This window comes from Neovison vison, chromosome 6 (assembly GCF_020171115.1).
Source record: "Neovison vison isolate M4711 chromosome 6, ASM_NN_V1, whole genome shotgun sequence".
NCBI classification, from domain to species: Eukaryota; Metazoa; Chordata; class Mammalia; order Carnivora; family Mustelidae; genus Neogale; species Neogale vison.
The window spans coordinates 38,738,713-38,755,093 of record NC_058096.1 but is presented as its reverse complement, the minus strand read 5'-3'; the positions used below and the strand labels follow the sequence as shown (position 1 = coordinate 38,755,093).

Below are 16,381 nucleotides of genomic sequence, written 5' to 3'. Positions count from 1 at the left end.
CACTAGTAGCAAGGTTGAAAGTGCTCTAAGCTATGGACCATATGTGTTGCTTCCTCTTTCTAAGTAGGAAACATTTTTAGTAGCCTATTTTCATTATAAGCTATGTTTCAATATTTAATTTTAAAACGGCATCAATTTCATATAATAATTGTTATTTTTAAAAAGACTAATGGAAATGTAGCAACACTTACAGCTTAAATGTGGAAACCTGTCTTTTTGCAGATAGGCAGGTCTCACTATATGGACCATCTGGAGACTGAATTATTACTTAGTTTTTGCCAAGTGGAAAAAAAAAAACAAAACAACATATTGACACTTAATTTTTAAAAGCTCACAACACCATGCAAATTTTGTTTTATTACCACCAATAAAACCAGAAACATTTTTAATAGCTAAACACTCATAATACAACCTCATAAACAACTTCTTGATTTTTCACACTTTGGGATTTAACTGTGTCTAGATGATATATTTTACCATTGCAAATTCTCTATTTGAGTGCATTTATAGTGACTAACTCAGAGCTCCAATGTTTATACTCCATTTATTCTTTCTCAGTGTTGGCTTTTTCTTTTATTCTGTTAAATGTTTATGATTTTAGATTCCAATTTTTAAAGTATCTATACCAAAAAGGGAAGGAGGTGACACATTAATAAAACCAAATAAAAGTAAAGATAGACTAGACTTTCTTTGATACAAAGGAAATAGAGAATAGAAGCATAGGTCAGATCATTATTGCTTTTAAAAGTTATTTAATTAAATAGATGCTTTAGATGGTGGTTTGGAGAACACATATATGCATATTGTGTTCATTTTACTAACGCTTATTGTATTTTGAAGCCAGAGAAAGGAAAGAACAATCAAGGTAAAGAAATCTGCATATAAAAACACTATTGCATAATCAGCATTTTAGACCAATGTTTTCATTAAACTGACCATATTAAATATGTGTGGAATTTTATAATTTTATAATTTTACAATGGCAGCACATGGGCTAAAAGAGTTTTGGTTGGTATATGCTAAAATTCATTCTATTCTACATGCATGATTTAAAATATTTCACTTAATACTACATTTTTAAACATAAGTAACAAAATTAGCATGCTATTCAGTAGTGAAGAATTGAGAACTTCAGTAGAAGAGCTTGACGTTAAGCTTTTGATTGTCAAGATATCCATTTTTTTAAAGAGATTTATTTACGTATTTATTTGAGAGAGAGAGAGAGAGAGGGAGAAAGAAAGAGAGAGCCTGTGAGAGAGACAAGCAGAGGGAGAGGGACAAGCAGACTCCCTGTTGAGCAGGGAGACCCACTCTGGACTCTATCCCAGGATCCTAGGATACCCCTTGAGGTATTTATTTCAAAAGATGTCCCCTTGAATAAACATATTGCCTGCAGTAGGATACAGCTGCTAGCCAAACAACAAGATAAGGAATTCTGCTGCCCGACCTGTGAGATTTCCTCTTTCAGAAACCGTTGGGTAGCTTAGGTAACTGACTACTTGGAGTAAACGCACTTCTTCCTTTCTGTGCCCTCATTCCCACTCTTATGCTTCAAATTCGCCAATGAGTGACCCCAAAACCTTTGGATGCTCTAATAAAGGCAGAGTGTCAGGTCCATGCATGGTCTCTCTTTCTGTTTGTGACCTCATTGTATGGCCTTCCAGGAACTGATTAATAAATCTTGTGACTCAAAGTTTCCGATGGTTTCTTGCTAAAATGTATCCTGAGCTCATAATAAGAACCACAAGGGCTAGTCCCATCACAACACTGGCCCCAGTAAAGTAAATGTCTGTGGGGTCTCCTATAAATATTAGGAGTAAATGCCTAAGGACAGTGCCTTAGGCATTCCTATCTGAAGGCATTATTAGCAATAGGCTGCAATCAATGCAGTGGTACCTATCTTTAAATTTTGTGTTTGGTCATTATTATTCTAGTTGCAGATAGTTTGATAATGGCCAAATTCTTAAATTTTTAAAAGATGTCCCTTGTTTTTGTTTTGTAATGCCATGCTAAAATAAGGTCCCATTGCAATTAGCCTCATTCTAATTAACAAATTGGTTAGGATTACTAGACAAATGATATAATTGTATTAGTATAAATTTTTTTTCCATTTCAAAGTCTAAAGTAAGCCCAAATCTATATTTGAACCAATAACTCATTTAGATGTTTACAAAGATAGACTATATAAACAATTTTGCCATCAAGTTTGGAATTATGTTTCCTCATTTGATGTATTGAAATGCATAAAGTATTTGAACAGACTCTTAGTATAAGGACAGGAATATATCAGAAGTTTTGTATTTTCTTTTTATTTCTATCATCTCATTTTTGTATTTGAAAGACATTAACAATTGTGCAGAGCCAAAAACACCAATTAGGAAATTATTTGTTTTCTCTCTTGATAAATATAAAACATTCACTTATGAATATTAATTTAAAAAATGATGATAAATAGACATAACCACTGATATATGTCATTGTCTCATATACAATTAGAAAAAATTCAGTACCTTTATATTGTTATCTGTACAGTGAGGATACTGTTAAAGATTCTTAGAGTATGACATAGTTATGAAATTAAAGCCTTATGACATGATCAAAGTGAAAAAGTTTTCAAATTAAACTACACCATGCTAAAAGAATATTAATACTAGAAATCACATCAGGTTATTTGGAACCATTTCATAAATTATCATATCTAACTTATAACTTAATTAACATTTATCACAGTGATCCAAAAGAAAAAAAAAAAAACATAAGAAACCTTTGTGAGAGAATATATCTGTCATATGAACTGAATGATAGGGTTAATCAGGCCATTAGACTTTAAAAAAACCCCTGCAATTTCCAAAAGTAGAAATTAAAATGTCTTGCAGCAATGTTCTTTTATAATAAAACAATTTTAAGAGATCTATAAAATGTCCAGATTTTAGCTATATGATACAAACCCAGAATAAGTTTATCAACTATTGCTATATTCATAGATAGATAAATTCTATATGCTCAAGAAATATCTTATCTAATGTTTTATATAAACAATAAAAATTGGGCTTAAAAGTAATCAGTAACTAATACCAAAATTTTTTCCAGAGTTATGTATATAATTATATATATATATATATATGATTTCAGTAATTGCATGATACAGCTATAGATAAACACATTTGTTTTACGAAAAAGAACTGAAAAATAAGCCTATTATATACTGAGTGGCGATTATGTTTCCAGAACTCTAGATATTATTTGATCCTCAAGACAATCTGGGAATTAAGTGCTTCTATCAAGTGTTTCTCATTTTTCTGATAAAAATGCTGAGGCTCAATTTGATTTGTTGTCCAAGACCAAAGACCTTGTAAGCAGAAAAACCAAAACTCACACCCAAAAATGCCTCTGGGGCACTTTTTTTCCTTGCCCAGGACTGCTCAAGGGTACTGGCTTCTCCATGTCTTAACACGTCTATTTGTAACAAGATACTGCTAATTGCTAGCTTTCATTCCATATGGTTGAAGCTCTGCTTCCTCCTAACAGAAATGCATTTTATGTATAAACTGAAGAGTGGTGAAACTTCTCAAGGTTGTGGCTGATGATTTGAGGATATTCTTTTGTTCTATATCACCTTGATTTCTAATACAGCCACAGGAGGGATTCTTTAAATGTATGTTTATCATATCTGAGGATGGAAAACTTAGTAGCAGTGAAAGAGTGTAGATGGAGACACAAATGGTGATTCATAAGCTGTCACTTATTAAATATATAGATAGATAGGTAAATTATATTTTATGAAATATAAGAAATAACATTTAAACCCCATAAAATCAAATAAAGTTATTTTACTTTAGATTATTTAATGAAAGGGGTGAAACAAGTAAGCCTAAAAAAAATGCAAGATGAAAATACTGAGTCCTCTATAGTTCTCACCTTTTCTTAGGCAATATATTCTTATTACAATCTTTTTTAACTATAATTTTGAAAAGTCTTTTATTAATTTTATAAATGAATTGAATTTAAAGAATAATTGCATCTGAAAGCTCTAATAGGCAATAAACAATTAAAGGAATACTAGTCAACTTAAAAAAGATAAGTGCAAAATTTACAACAATGTGAAAACGAGTACAAAGCTTACTTAAAAAAAAAAATTTTTTTTTTTGTTTTTTTTTTTGAAAGGGAGAGAAAGCGCATGGGAGGGAGGGGCATAGGGAGAGGGAAAGAGAAAATCTTAAGCAGGCTCCATGCTGAGGGCTGAGCCCGATATAGAGCTCAATCTCACAACTGTGTGATCGTAACCTGAGCAGAAATTAAGAGTCAGATGCTTAACCGACTGAGTCACCCAGGCACCCCAAAGCCTCCTTAAAAAATTAAAAATAGAAATATCATATGATCTAATATGTCTACTACTGGATATTTGCCCAAATAAAATGAAAACATTTATTCAAAAAGAAATATGCACCTCTATGTTTATTGCAACATTATTTACACTATCTAGGATATGGAAACAACCTAAGCATCCACTGATAGATGAATAGATAAGGAAGATATGGTATACACATGCACACACACAAACGTACATACCCATGAATATTAATCAGCCATAAAAAAGGACATTGTGCCATTTGCAACAAGGATAGACCTAGAGGGTCTCATGTTAAGTGAAATAAGTCAGACAGAGAAAGACAATCGCCATACAGTTTCACTCATATGTGGAATATAAAAAAAAGAAATGGATACAACAAATAAAAAGCAGAATCAGACCTATAAATACAGAGAAAAAACTGATGATTGCCCAGGGGAAGAGGGTGGTGGGTGTGCAAAATGGGTGAAGGGGAGTGGGAGATTCAGGCTTTCTAGCTACGGAATGAATAAGTCATGGTAATAAAGGGCATGGCATGAAGAATATAATCAATGATACTGTAATACCACTGTATGGTGACAGATGGTAGCACACTTGTGATGAGCACAGAATAAGGTATAAACTTGTCAAATCACTATGCTGTACACCTAAACTTAACATAATGCTATATGTCAACTGTACTCAAATTAAAAATGAAAAAAGGTCCTCGCTCTGATGAACTTCACATTCTAGTAAATGGCAATGGAAATTAAACAGATAAATACATAAAATAATTCATAAAAATGTTTATCTACTGACTGAGTCTTCTACTCCCTCAAATATGGACTAGAACATTAATGATACAAGTGCACTTGATGACTTTCCCAGGCCTCAGTGGTTTGTTGAAGATGGGAGAGAAAAGTAGGTATTAGACTAACACTTAATGTCAATGTTGCTTTTTTTTTCTATACAAAATAACTACTATGAATTGCCTAACTTATAAAATACTTTTTCTTTCCACATATTTTGGTGCCTTTTGAAAAGTACCTTCCATTTGTTAGGTAAAAATAATGGAATGTTGTGTGTCTTCTGTGACATTTGTAATGTTCTACTGCAGAAAACTCTTTACGACTTTTAAAGTCCATGGTGTAAATTACACAAAACATTTTAGGAAACCTGTAAAAATGAATTTACTAGAAAAGGTAGAAAACTGATTTCATTTTAACTGGCTGGTTCAGATGCAGTAAGTGATTCCACTTAAGATGCATGTGAAAAAAAATAAAATATGTTATTAAACACTTCACTTTGAAATAAAACATTTTTCTCTAATTTTATTCTAAGTTGTGTATTCATATATGCCCAGGAAGGACATGAATACTTTTCCTTCATTAAGCACAGACACTGGTTACTTGGGAAGGATGCATTAATTTAATTGCTAGTGATTTTAGATAAAACATGTTTAATTTCCATAATCACACTGTCTGGCATGACCCCATCCTCAATAAATGTTTTTGAAGAGGAAAGAATAATTGAATATTAGCAACTTTTTTGTTATAAGTAGGTCTTCAAAAAAAAAATTAAGTCAATGTCACCATCCTTTTCCATCAAAGTGATTTGTCTGCATAGTCAGAACTTAGTATTATCATAGAGATTTTGTTAGCATGCACTAATTGCATTTCACATAAGTTACTATTTGTAAAAATCTTTGGAAAATAATAAAGTGAAGCAAAGTAAAAATTTAGGTATCTCTCATTTCATACAATATCACAAAGTATTTTTTACCTTTTTCCATTTTTATTACTTTTCCCCCATTTCCATGTAAATTGTTATGAGAAAGATCCTTAAATTCTTCCTACTTGTAGATTTAGCTCAAATACAATTCATTTAATAATACTAAAATAAATGGGAATTTTAAAAAAATTCTTACACCTAACTATTATCAAACTTCAGTTATCAATCATATATCATATAATAGAGTTAACATGATTATTAAACATTAATAATTATCTAATATCAGATATTTTTCAGAAGCAAAAGAATAATATGATAACTCTTATATCAAAGCTAGAAACTCAATTTAATTTTGTAAATCAATAGAATCCCAAGGAAAACAGTCTAATTGAACAACCTTTACAAGTGAAGGAAAATAATGTTAAGCCAATACTTAGTACAACTTTAATTAACAGATATTAGTGTAAAGTACCCATGATTTCAAGTTAAATCGTTAAGTTTAACACATATTAGTATAGGCAACATAACACAAAACATGTATAAATACAAAAAGACAGACTTAAATAAGACAAATTATCTTTGAACATTGCTTATGCAAAAATTAAGTTTAAAATCTGTTTTCCTATAATGCACTTTTATAATTTGTTTAATTTCTTCATCACCTACTAACCACTTAATGACTGCTCAGGAATGCTTTCCTGTATTTCTGAACCATAATGAAATTATTTTTTGCCTTTAAAGATTACTTCTATTTCTTCAAGGTTGCTTTCCTTAAGGCAAGAATATTTATTAATAAACCAATACCGGAAGTTACTCACAGAGCCAAATGAATTCCTATGATTCTGAACAGCTTTACCAATATTTGTTTTTAGAACATTCTGTTAGTACACTAAATAGATCTACTCAGAGATCTATTTAAAATGACATCCTACTTTAGGATGACATGTTGAATATTTACTTAAAAGTTCTATGTGGTGAATAGTTTATCATGACCCCACAAATTATGCCAATTTTTAGAACACATTCAACACTGTGAGTATTTTTATTCCAGTGGCAGAAGAATAAGTCATTAACATTAAACAAAGATCTTTAAAAAGCAAAAGCTACTTTTGCAACCTTGAACATCTTATTTCTTTCCTTACATTTATAAGGCAAAGCAAAAAGGGAAAAAAAAAGTGTCCAATGTTCACATTTAAATTGGCTCGGTGTTTGCTCCATATATTTTTAACCTATACTCTGGAATATTTTCATAAGCGTCATAAGTGGCACTAAAAAAATTAAAATGTACCATCTTGCCTCATATTCTATTCCAATAACCCTGATAGTAATTTAGGTGACTTAATTACTCTTAAAATGAAGTAAAATTGGATCTCGATTTTTCTACCCTTTAAAAAAAAACCCTTTAAAGCTTCATTTAATGTGTTTTCCAGGCCATAACAAAGAAGCATACTGTACCTCTTACGCTGCTGGTTGTTGCGGATGTGGTTGGGCTGGTTGTTATGGCTACAGTGGTTGTGACTGTTGCAGTGGTAAGGGAGGGCATGATAGGAGTGGAAAGCAAAGTGTTGGGAACATCTGGTGAGTGGAAAAAAACAAAATATAAAACAAAATCATATCATGCAAACAAAAGAGAAACACACATGATTCAAATTATAAATACATAAGTCTTATTTAGGTTTAACTTTAACAGGCTTACACAGATTATCAGGTACAAAGCTGGCTGTACCACATGGTTCTTGTCATTTTTTTTGTTCACTTCTTTTTCCCACTCCCACACAAAGCAAAAACTTGGAGCAATGCTTGAGAATAAGCAGATTACTTGTAATATTTAGAGTGAAATTTAAAATGACAAGAATTCATTTGTTCACTGAGTCATTTAAAAAGTGTGACATGCAGTAGCAAAATAGAAACAGGTAAAACCAAAAGTGACATGCTTTGTCAAAGAAGTAAACAAAGAAAAAACACAACAGAAATAAACACAAAAAACACCACCATAAAAGATTAAAGAAATGTTAATGATGGATGAGTATATGCATGTTAAATGCTTTTTTGATTTTTTTTTTTTTTTAGGAAAACTTAATGGTAGGAAATAAGATGACAGCAATCTTTAGAAACAAACAAAAAAAAAGAAGCTAATTGTTATTATTATTACTTTGCTTTTCTTTTTCTCACAAATGATGTTAATGCACAGCTTAGAGTCTTGCAGATCTTACCCTGATTAGCTGGTAACGCCTTCTAACAATTTTGCAGTACCTAGGAGTCTTTAACAAGTATTGAGTCAACTAGCATGGAACCCAATATTCTGAAAGGCTTATGACTTATTTTATTTGGCATACATAGGAGAGGTTATTGAACATAGACTTGAACCATAATACTCCACCCCTAGCCCATAATTAGTCAAAGTTGACAAAAGTCAACACTAGATTCCGATAGAGAAAACATAATAAACAGAAAGAACAACTTAGAATTTTACACCAAAATCTTCCTTTCACTCAAAACTGGCTGAAAATTTGAAGAGCGGTGGAGGAAACACTGAAACAATGTAGCCAGTGTCAAGCTATAGAACCTGAGTAAGAGTCTCCAAAAGTCAAATCTTGTCTCAAGTGGATAGGCATATAATTTACACAGTGAGGAAATGAGAAAGAGTTCACAAATTACCTATAATTACAGTGCTGGGGTTTGATTTCACATGTTTGCCACACAGTCCCTATATATTCAAAGTGTTTGACAGATTATTTTGCTGTTAAAAGGCTTCCTGTCATTCTCTCAGCTGAAGTCTTTGAGTCACACCAAAAATTTTCTAGTTTTTTACTTCTGATAAATTAGCCCTCCTCAATCCTCAGACTTGAACCTGCTGGATTCTCTACACTAGAGACATCAGAAAACAGTAGGAGCTCGCTCTCTTATCTTGGGTATTGATGTTTACACCTGTTTTTCAACAGGGAAAATGCTTTCCAGACAGTCAAATTAAGAAAACAACCTTCTAAAAACTCAATGGTGCTACATTAATCACTGGAGAAAATGGGTATTGCCTGGTGTGCGATTACCATGATCATAAAATAGAACTGACTTTAACAACATTATACACTGAGTAAATATTATGTATATGTGCACATATACCTCTTATTTACTGATTTTTATAATACCTTCTTATTTTCATGGTAAGCTTTCCTAAATGGGTTAGGCAGGCTGAAAGTAAATGAAAGACATTTTCTAAATTAAAAAACATGAGTAATATTAATGTTCATGCATAGCCTAAAATAGAAAATAATACATTCTTTGTCGGCTAGTAAAATCTTTTGCTTATTAGGATCTCAAAATATATGTATTTAATTTATGCAAAAGGAAATGTCTTACAGGGCTATCAAACACAAGAACATATAATGGTATTAGCTCTTTAAAACTCCATGTAAAGAAACTGATACTACCAAACCTAACACAGATGACAAAATAATACATTATTTGCTATTAGACAATGAGTTAAAATAAGATTCCATTAGATCTGAAAAGCAGCCTTCCAAAATCAGCCAGTATCATTCACCTCCTATGAACTGGAATATAAATAACAGTGTTTAGTGGTATTTGTTCATTTTTTGAATTAGCCAAAAAAAAATTATGTGGTCTTTTTTCTTTATTCCATATCAACAAAAATAGAATAATAATATATCTTGATTTGTTTTGGAGAGAGTATATATTTTCAGGTACTATGTATATTTTTGTATTAACCAAACTATATCTTTATTTCCTATAATTGTGAAAATGCAGTAGTTGTAAAAATTGTTAATCCACTTTAAGAAAACTGCCTTACTATCTTTTAAAGTGTTCAGATAACACTACAAATCATTATTGGCTCATACTCTGACTCCTGCTTTATCAGTCCATCATCCTCTCATCCTTCCCTCTTGACTTCAAATGTACCTAAAAACAAATCTGGTGAAAGAAATTTGATGAAAAACACCTTGGACAAATGACAACTGGGCCAGGAAAAGTATCTGTCAAATAAGAAATCTCTCCCAGTCACTGTTGGGTTTTCAATCATTACTAACTTTATTTCATCCTACAGGTTCTGAAACATTTTAAATATTTTCATTTATCCTTTTTATGCTACACTCTTGTTTATCCAATTATTTCAACTCTATTGTAAAAGAGCAACTTTGGAATGATCTAAATACTCAACACCAGAAGAGTAATCAGAATCAACTGAAATGCATCTCCATAGGATCAGTTGGAATTCGTGGAATTCTTAGAAAGATAAAAAACATTGTACAATATTTTTCTCTTCTACCTAAACTTTCTGTCTGCTCTGATTTTATTGATATTTGTCTCCACACTTGACAATTAATCCTTAAAGGGAAGAACTCTGCCTATTTATTGTTCAGATTCTAGCACAAGTTATATGGTTAAAAAATATTTATTAAATGAATTTGTTCATAGCATAATAAACATATAACATATTTTAGGGGATCTAGAAAAGTCCATTTTTTTGACAGGGTCACATAGTTAATATAAAACTAAAAGATTTAATTATTTCTTTTTTTTAATTAAATTAAATTAAATTAAATGTTTTCAGTGTTCCAAAATTCATTGTTTATGCACCACACCCAGTGCTCCATGCAATATGTGCCTTCCTTACATCTACTAAAAAATCCTCCCTATCTTCAATATAGATAGACAATAATTATTTTCTGAAAGATAACTTTTTTTTAAATTTTTTTTTAAGTAAACTCTACCTCCAATGTGGGACTTAAACTCACAACCCCAAGATCAAGAGTCACGAGCTCTACCAACTGAGCCAGCCAGGTGCCCCTAAAAGACAAATTTTTAAGGTCACAATTTATAACTTCTTCCTAAAATAAATATCCTTGCTAACAAAATGTATTACTTCCCACCTTTCCTGCTACTTTGAAAGCAGTGTGAGCCTGACATGAGATCCATGTCCTCCATGTTCCTTATGAACTCTTCATTTTCACTTAATTCAAGACTTTCAAAGAAAGAGTAACCGGCCATGAGGGCTCACTAAGTAGATCCTCTCCTGATCAGTAATAAAAGATCACAACAAATGTATGAATTGTCTATTATTATCCCCACTTAATGGATAAAAGAAATTTGAGATAGAACCTCCTTGTCTCTAAATTTAAATATATATTCATATGCATATACTAGAGTGCAGAGAGACTATTTTATTTCATAGGAGTATAATGGAGAAGTTTCTTGAACACTTCCACCTCAAGATGATTTATTTTAGCTGCCTGACTGCAACTCTTGTCAATGTAGAAATTAGAAAAAGATTCTGAGCTGCCTTTCTAAGTCCAAATACTCATATTGAATTTTCACTCCTGTAACCAAGTGGCAACATTTCACATCATTTCCCAATTGTTTAAAAGGTCTGGTTTTGTGCATTCTCTTTTGGCCTTTTATTTAGATACTGATAGTGAAAATGGAGCTCCATTTTCATAAGGAAACATGACATTGGAAACACTAGTACCTTATCATTTATTTGTCTCATTTTTAGGTATCTAGAATTCTGTCCAGTTTTAAAACCATTATACTGTTAATACAAAGTGCTCAGTCAAATATAGTACAGGATAGAAAAGGCAGTGGGTCATTTTTTTTCCTTCCAAGACATACTCATTTTTTTAAGAATAAAAATATACTAATCCACATGCAGAAGAATTACACATGTGCACACACACAATAAAAATAATTGAATCCTGATTTGATATTAATTTACTGTTCATAAAGCAAGATGATCTACAGTCATATTAATATTTTATGTCATTTACTGAACATGACTTGTTGATTTTAGATCTTAATATTTTAATATTATATGATTAAAGGATATCTGAACATGGGCACTAAGTAACTACAAATTTTTAAAAAAGATATATTAATAGTTTGTGACATAATTTATGAATATCAGAATTCAGAAATGATAACTATATAATAAGTTAATCAGTTAAATACATGGCATTTCATCTCTGATTTCTACAATACAAAAGATGGGGTCAAATTTTTTATTGCCATTTTCCTTGGAGAATATCTTATTTGAATCAAATAATATTGAATTTGCCTGAAAAAAGTAGTTACAAATAAAATGTTCAAAAGAAATTAACTTTTATATATTTCCTAGATGTAAAAGCATAAAGAATGAAGAGTTAGTAATTGATAAAATATGTAGTGGAGAAAAATGGTATTTAGGGAAGTGAACAAAGTAAAAATAATCTGATTTTATTTGTCTAGATAGATGTATACCATAGCAAAGGCAAGGCTTCGTTTAAAGGAAAAATAGCCTTTTTTATAGGGAACTGAGAAAAGTAAAGCTTCCAAGACATGAAAATATTTGCATATAGTTTTACCTATACATAAGGTGCGAATTACAATAAATTACACTTCTCATTTCAGTTGTAACATATATACTATTTTCCTGTAAAAGGAAAATTCAGGAGTATTTCAACAATGTCAGACAGAACCCCAAATTTAGTCAATTGTACAACTGCATATTAGTGCAAACTCTAAGTAGGCAGCCGAGAGTTATCCATGTGAGCAAATGCTGGGTTACAAATAAAAGCAGTGTAAATAGTGCAGGTTACTTCTGTAAGGAGCTCCTCACTTGCAGAAGCACAATTTCAGCTCACACAACAATGTTGTTGAATCAGGAAACTGAAATCCATGGACAGGGACCATAGCTAAACTTTGTTAATGACTGATTCATCAGTCCATCATCTCTCCTGATCAGCCTGCTTGATTCTGCCATGAAGAACTCCAAACTGCCTCCCCCATTGTTAATAGGCACCTCATTGGAATAGGAGGGTCTAGAGTTCCTCAGAGCATATGTGCCTGCCTTCTTTTCTTTATTTTTCATAGTGCCTGGTTAACATAAGCAAAGGAACTAAAGTCTGGCGCACAAAAAGACATGTGCCCCTGACACGAGTCTTTTCCCAAAATTCTAGACTTAGTTCTTGCTGTTCTTTTCTTCACTACCATGTTCTCAGAGCCACATCCTGTTTCTTTATCTTTCCTTATCTTAATCTTTCCTGTTTCCAATATCTTCCTTCAAAGCACCCTCAAATCACTTAATGCATACTTCTACGCAAGCTTGTTATACATTACATTACCATTTTATTTATATATCTATCTCACCAATTAACTTCAGGTTCAGTTGTTATAAGTCAACATGTCTTCGTTTTTTAAATTATTTTGCCATGGGACAAGTTTACTCTGACTCATTCCCCCAGTATTATCCAATCTCTGTCCCTTTCTTGATAGACCTAGCAAAATGTTACTCTCAAGTTTCAGCCGGATTTGGATCTGCTCAGTGAAGACTTCCTTAACCAACTAAACATCAACGAATTCCCCTTCTCTCTGAATACCCATCTTTTTTTTTTTTTTTCCTAGCATTTATGTACTGCTTCCCTCACTATATTACCAATACCCCCATGATAACAATGTTCTACATTCGTGGGCAGCCATATGGGCACAACCAGAGTTATGGGCTTCTCACTAGCTCTGTGTCTCTATTTCTCTCTCCCAGTGGAGGACAGAATACACGTGTGATGCTACAGTAAGATTTTTAATTTAAATTTAATTTACATAATCAATTAATATACTCTATTATTCTAACTTATTAATGATAAACTATACAGTACATAGAATATATATCAAAGCTCTTTACAGAATTGGTGGTTGAAAAGAGGGAGGCTATAACATTTGTTTGGCACTAACATGCATTGTTTGTATTTTATTCTTTTCACAAGCCAACAAGATGATAAGATAACAAAGAGAATAGAATAATGATACACTTCTCTGCTTCCTACAGGTACCCAGTTCTATGCTTTGAATTTGACTGGTACTTTATAAATAATGTTCCTATCGGTGGTAATGACAATGATGTCAGTAGATAGGGAGTAGTGTCATTTTTAATAACATGAATCAGTAATTGAGACTTATTCATGGTTAATTTGTGAGAAAAAAAAAAAATCCCCTCCTTGTTATTACCATGTATGAGATTTTTTTTAGAAATTTCTGCTAAGAGTCTTCAAGTCTAAATGATTATTTAAAAAAATTAAAATGCAGCACACTGAAGAATCTTATATTCTGAATGCGGGTTTTGAATGTTTTTAAAAGTGTTAGAGCTCTAAATCATATCATCCAATTCAATAATAGAAAAGTGCCCTTTTTAATCACATCCTAATGAAGGAATTAAAAAAAAAGTGCAACCGCATTTTCTTACTGGAGCTTATTAGAGCAGAGCAGATCCTGTATAACCTTGTTAAAATGAAATCAGTTCCAACAAGCACTGTACACAATAAATTGAAGAATGGTGTAGCACCTTTTTTCCAATAACGAGCTTTTCAGGTTAAAGGTATGTTCTGTTCCCTACAAACGCAGTGTACAATAATTTCTAACTTGTCAACCTGTTTTGTTTTCTGGCAGTTTCTCTTTTTAAAAATGGCATTCTGGCCCATTCAGAATGGATTTTCTAAGCAAAATTAAGTCTAAAGAGTCCCAGAAGCCCAAGCTGCTTGTTTCTCTCCAAGGACTAGTGTTCAATAGGGAGAAAAATTGCTACCATTTAGTCTGGACTCCATATGTCTACTTTCTTTCTGCTTTATGTCACTAACTCTCCAGGGTGGTCCAAGGGTAATCAAGAGTGAGTCCAAACCAAGGATTATTAGTGGAGATACAGAAGGGTCAGAACTCAACATATATTAGAAGTATTAAGGTGAGAAATGTCTTTTTGAAAGACGCTATTCACATTTCCTAACCTTAAAAATAATAGGGCATCCTTAACCTTCTTACTGATAATTGCACTGCCATTGGAAGCAATTGTAATGGAAAAATGTACTGTATTTGCTTTTTTACCTGTGCAGAGAAGGACGTTTATCTGCTCCCATTATGTTCAGCTACATGGAGCAGCCTATTTGGATTATAGCGTAAGAATGGATAACAGCACCACGGCTCTTACTGAAATGACAACCACCGGGCTGACAAGGCCTCAACTTGCCCATGCATGCTTCCTTCTCAAGAGCCATATGGTAACCTCATCTGCTTCATAAAAAGGAACCCTTTTAAAAATTAGATTAGAATGAATCCTTTTTCATTCCTCTGATAGCTTCTACTGGCTTCACATACTAAATGGAAGCCTTATGCAATTAAAAAAAAAAAAAAAAGCTGTTTTTTAAAAATGAAAAGTACTGCAATTTTAACCTGTAGGCGGTAACCAACAGTTCCATGTAATTGCAGGAAAAGTTTATGAATAAAATCAGTCTGTTGTTTGAAAAAAAGTGTACATTTTTTTTTCTCTTAAAATATTCCTTCATTGTCCAAACTGACAAAAGTAAAATGGAATTTAAAATAGGAAACAACAACAACAACAACAACAACAACAAAAACCCTTCCACGTGGATGATTCTACATTACTTAGCTCCCCTTACTTTAATACAATGAGCTCTTTCTTAAAAGTACTTTGTCAAAAAGTAAATCAGATGATTTGGTCAAATACTTTAAGTTCTGTGAGGATGAAAGTTGTCTTTGGGAAAAGAGCTCTGTCACTGGTTAAAAAAAAACTCAAATCAAGTATGAATACATACAGGAAACACGCGATCTAGGAGAAAAACACTGGTTGAGAAATCCACATACTGACCCACATCCCTAATGTTTGGAGATCTCACACAAAGCAAAGTGTTTCCTAACCTTACAACAGATTATTAAATAAACTGCCCCCCCCACCCCAGTTTTTAGTTATACAAACTGATTACCTTCCCCAAGCTACTGACATTTAAAATATGCTCTCAATAAGAAAGTGAATATTTTACCAAAGTAAAGCATTTCTAACCATGGAACTTCATATTCTCCTGAATAAGTCTCTTGGAATATTCCAATTAATGAAGGGACCCTGAAAACATCTCTAAAGTTACATCATGGTGAGGCACAGGACTGAAAACTCTTCACTTTTTAATTTTTGCTATGAAGTTGAGGCATAATAAGGAGTGTTTATTTATTTCTTACAGGCTCTGCAGTGTTTGGCCTAACACTTAAATATAGTAGATACTTAAGGAATATTTTCTGAAATAATAAATAATTAGATAGTATGACACTGCGATAGAGATTTTCAGAAAAAAAAATTTGTCCAGAAATAAATATTATCTTTGTAAGTGATGTTATAGACTTCCAAAGAACGAATCCAATTTCTAGTAAGCAATAATCACAGAATTTTGCAAAAACAAAACAAAACAGACATGTGAGGTCAATTGCAAAAATCTTCTAATTTCTGATTGCTTTTTTCTTTCATTTTTTTTAAATTTAAAATCAATTTGCCGACAC

The 16,381-nt window shown here is 32.1% G+C and overlaps 1 protein-coding gene across 3 annotated transcripts in view; it reads right to left on the bottom strand.

The window, feature by feature from the left end:
• The window catches only part of CADM2 (cell adhesion molecule 2), a 1,078,599-nt gene that overhangs the window by 72,006 nt on the left and 990,212 nt on the right, over positions 1-16,381 (bottom strand). For 2 of the 3 annotated variants that reach the window (XM_044251154.1, XM_044251155.1), the window contains one exon: positions 7,514-7,633. The exons of the other annotated variant lie outside the window; for it this stretch is intronic. In XM_044251154.1, the coding sequence (XP_044107089.1) occupies positions 7,514-7,633 (120 nt within the window). The remainder of the gene's footprint in view (positions 1-7,513; positions 7,634-16,381) is intronic. 3 annotated transcript variants of the gene reach the window in all.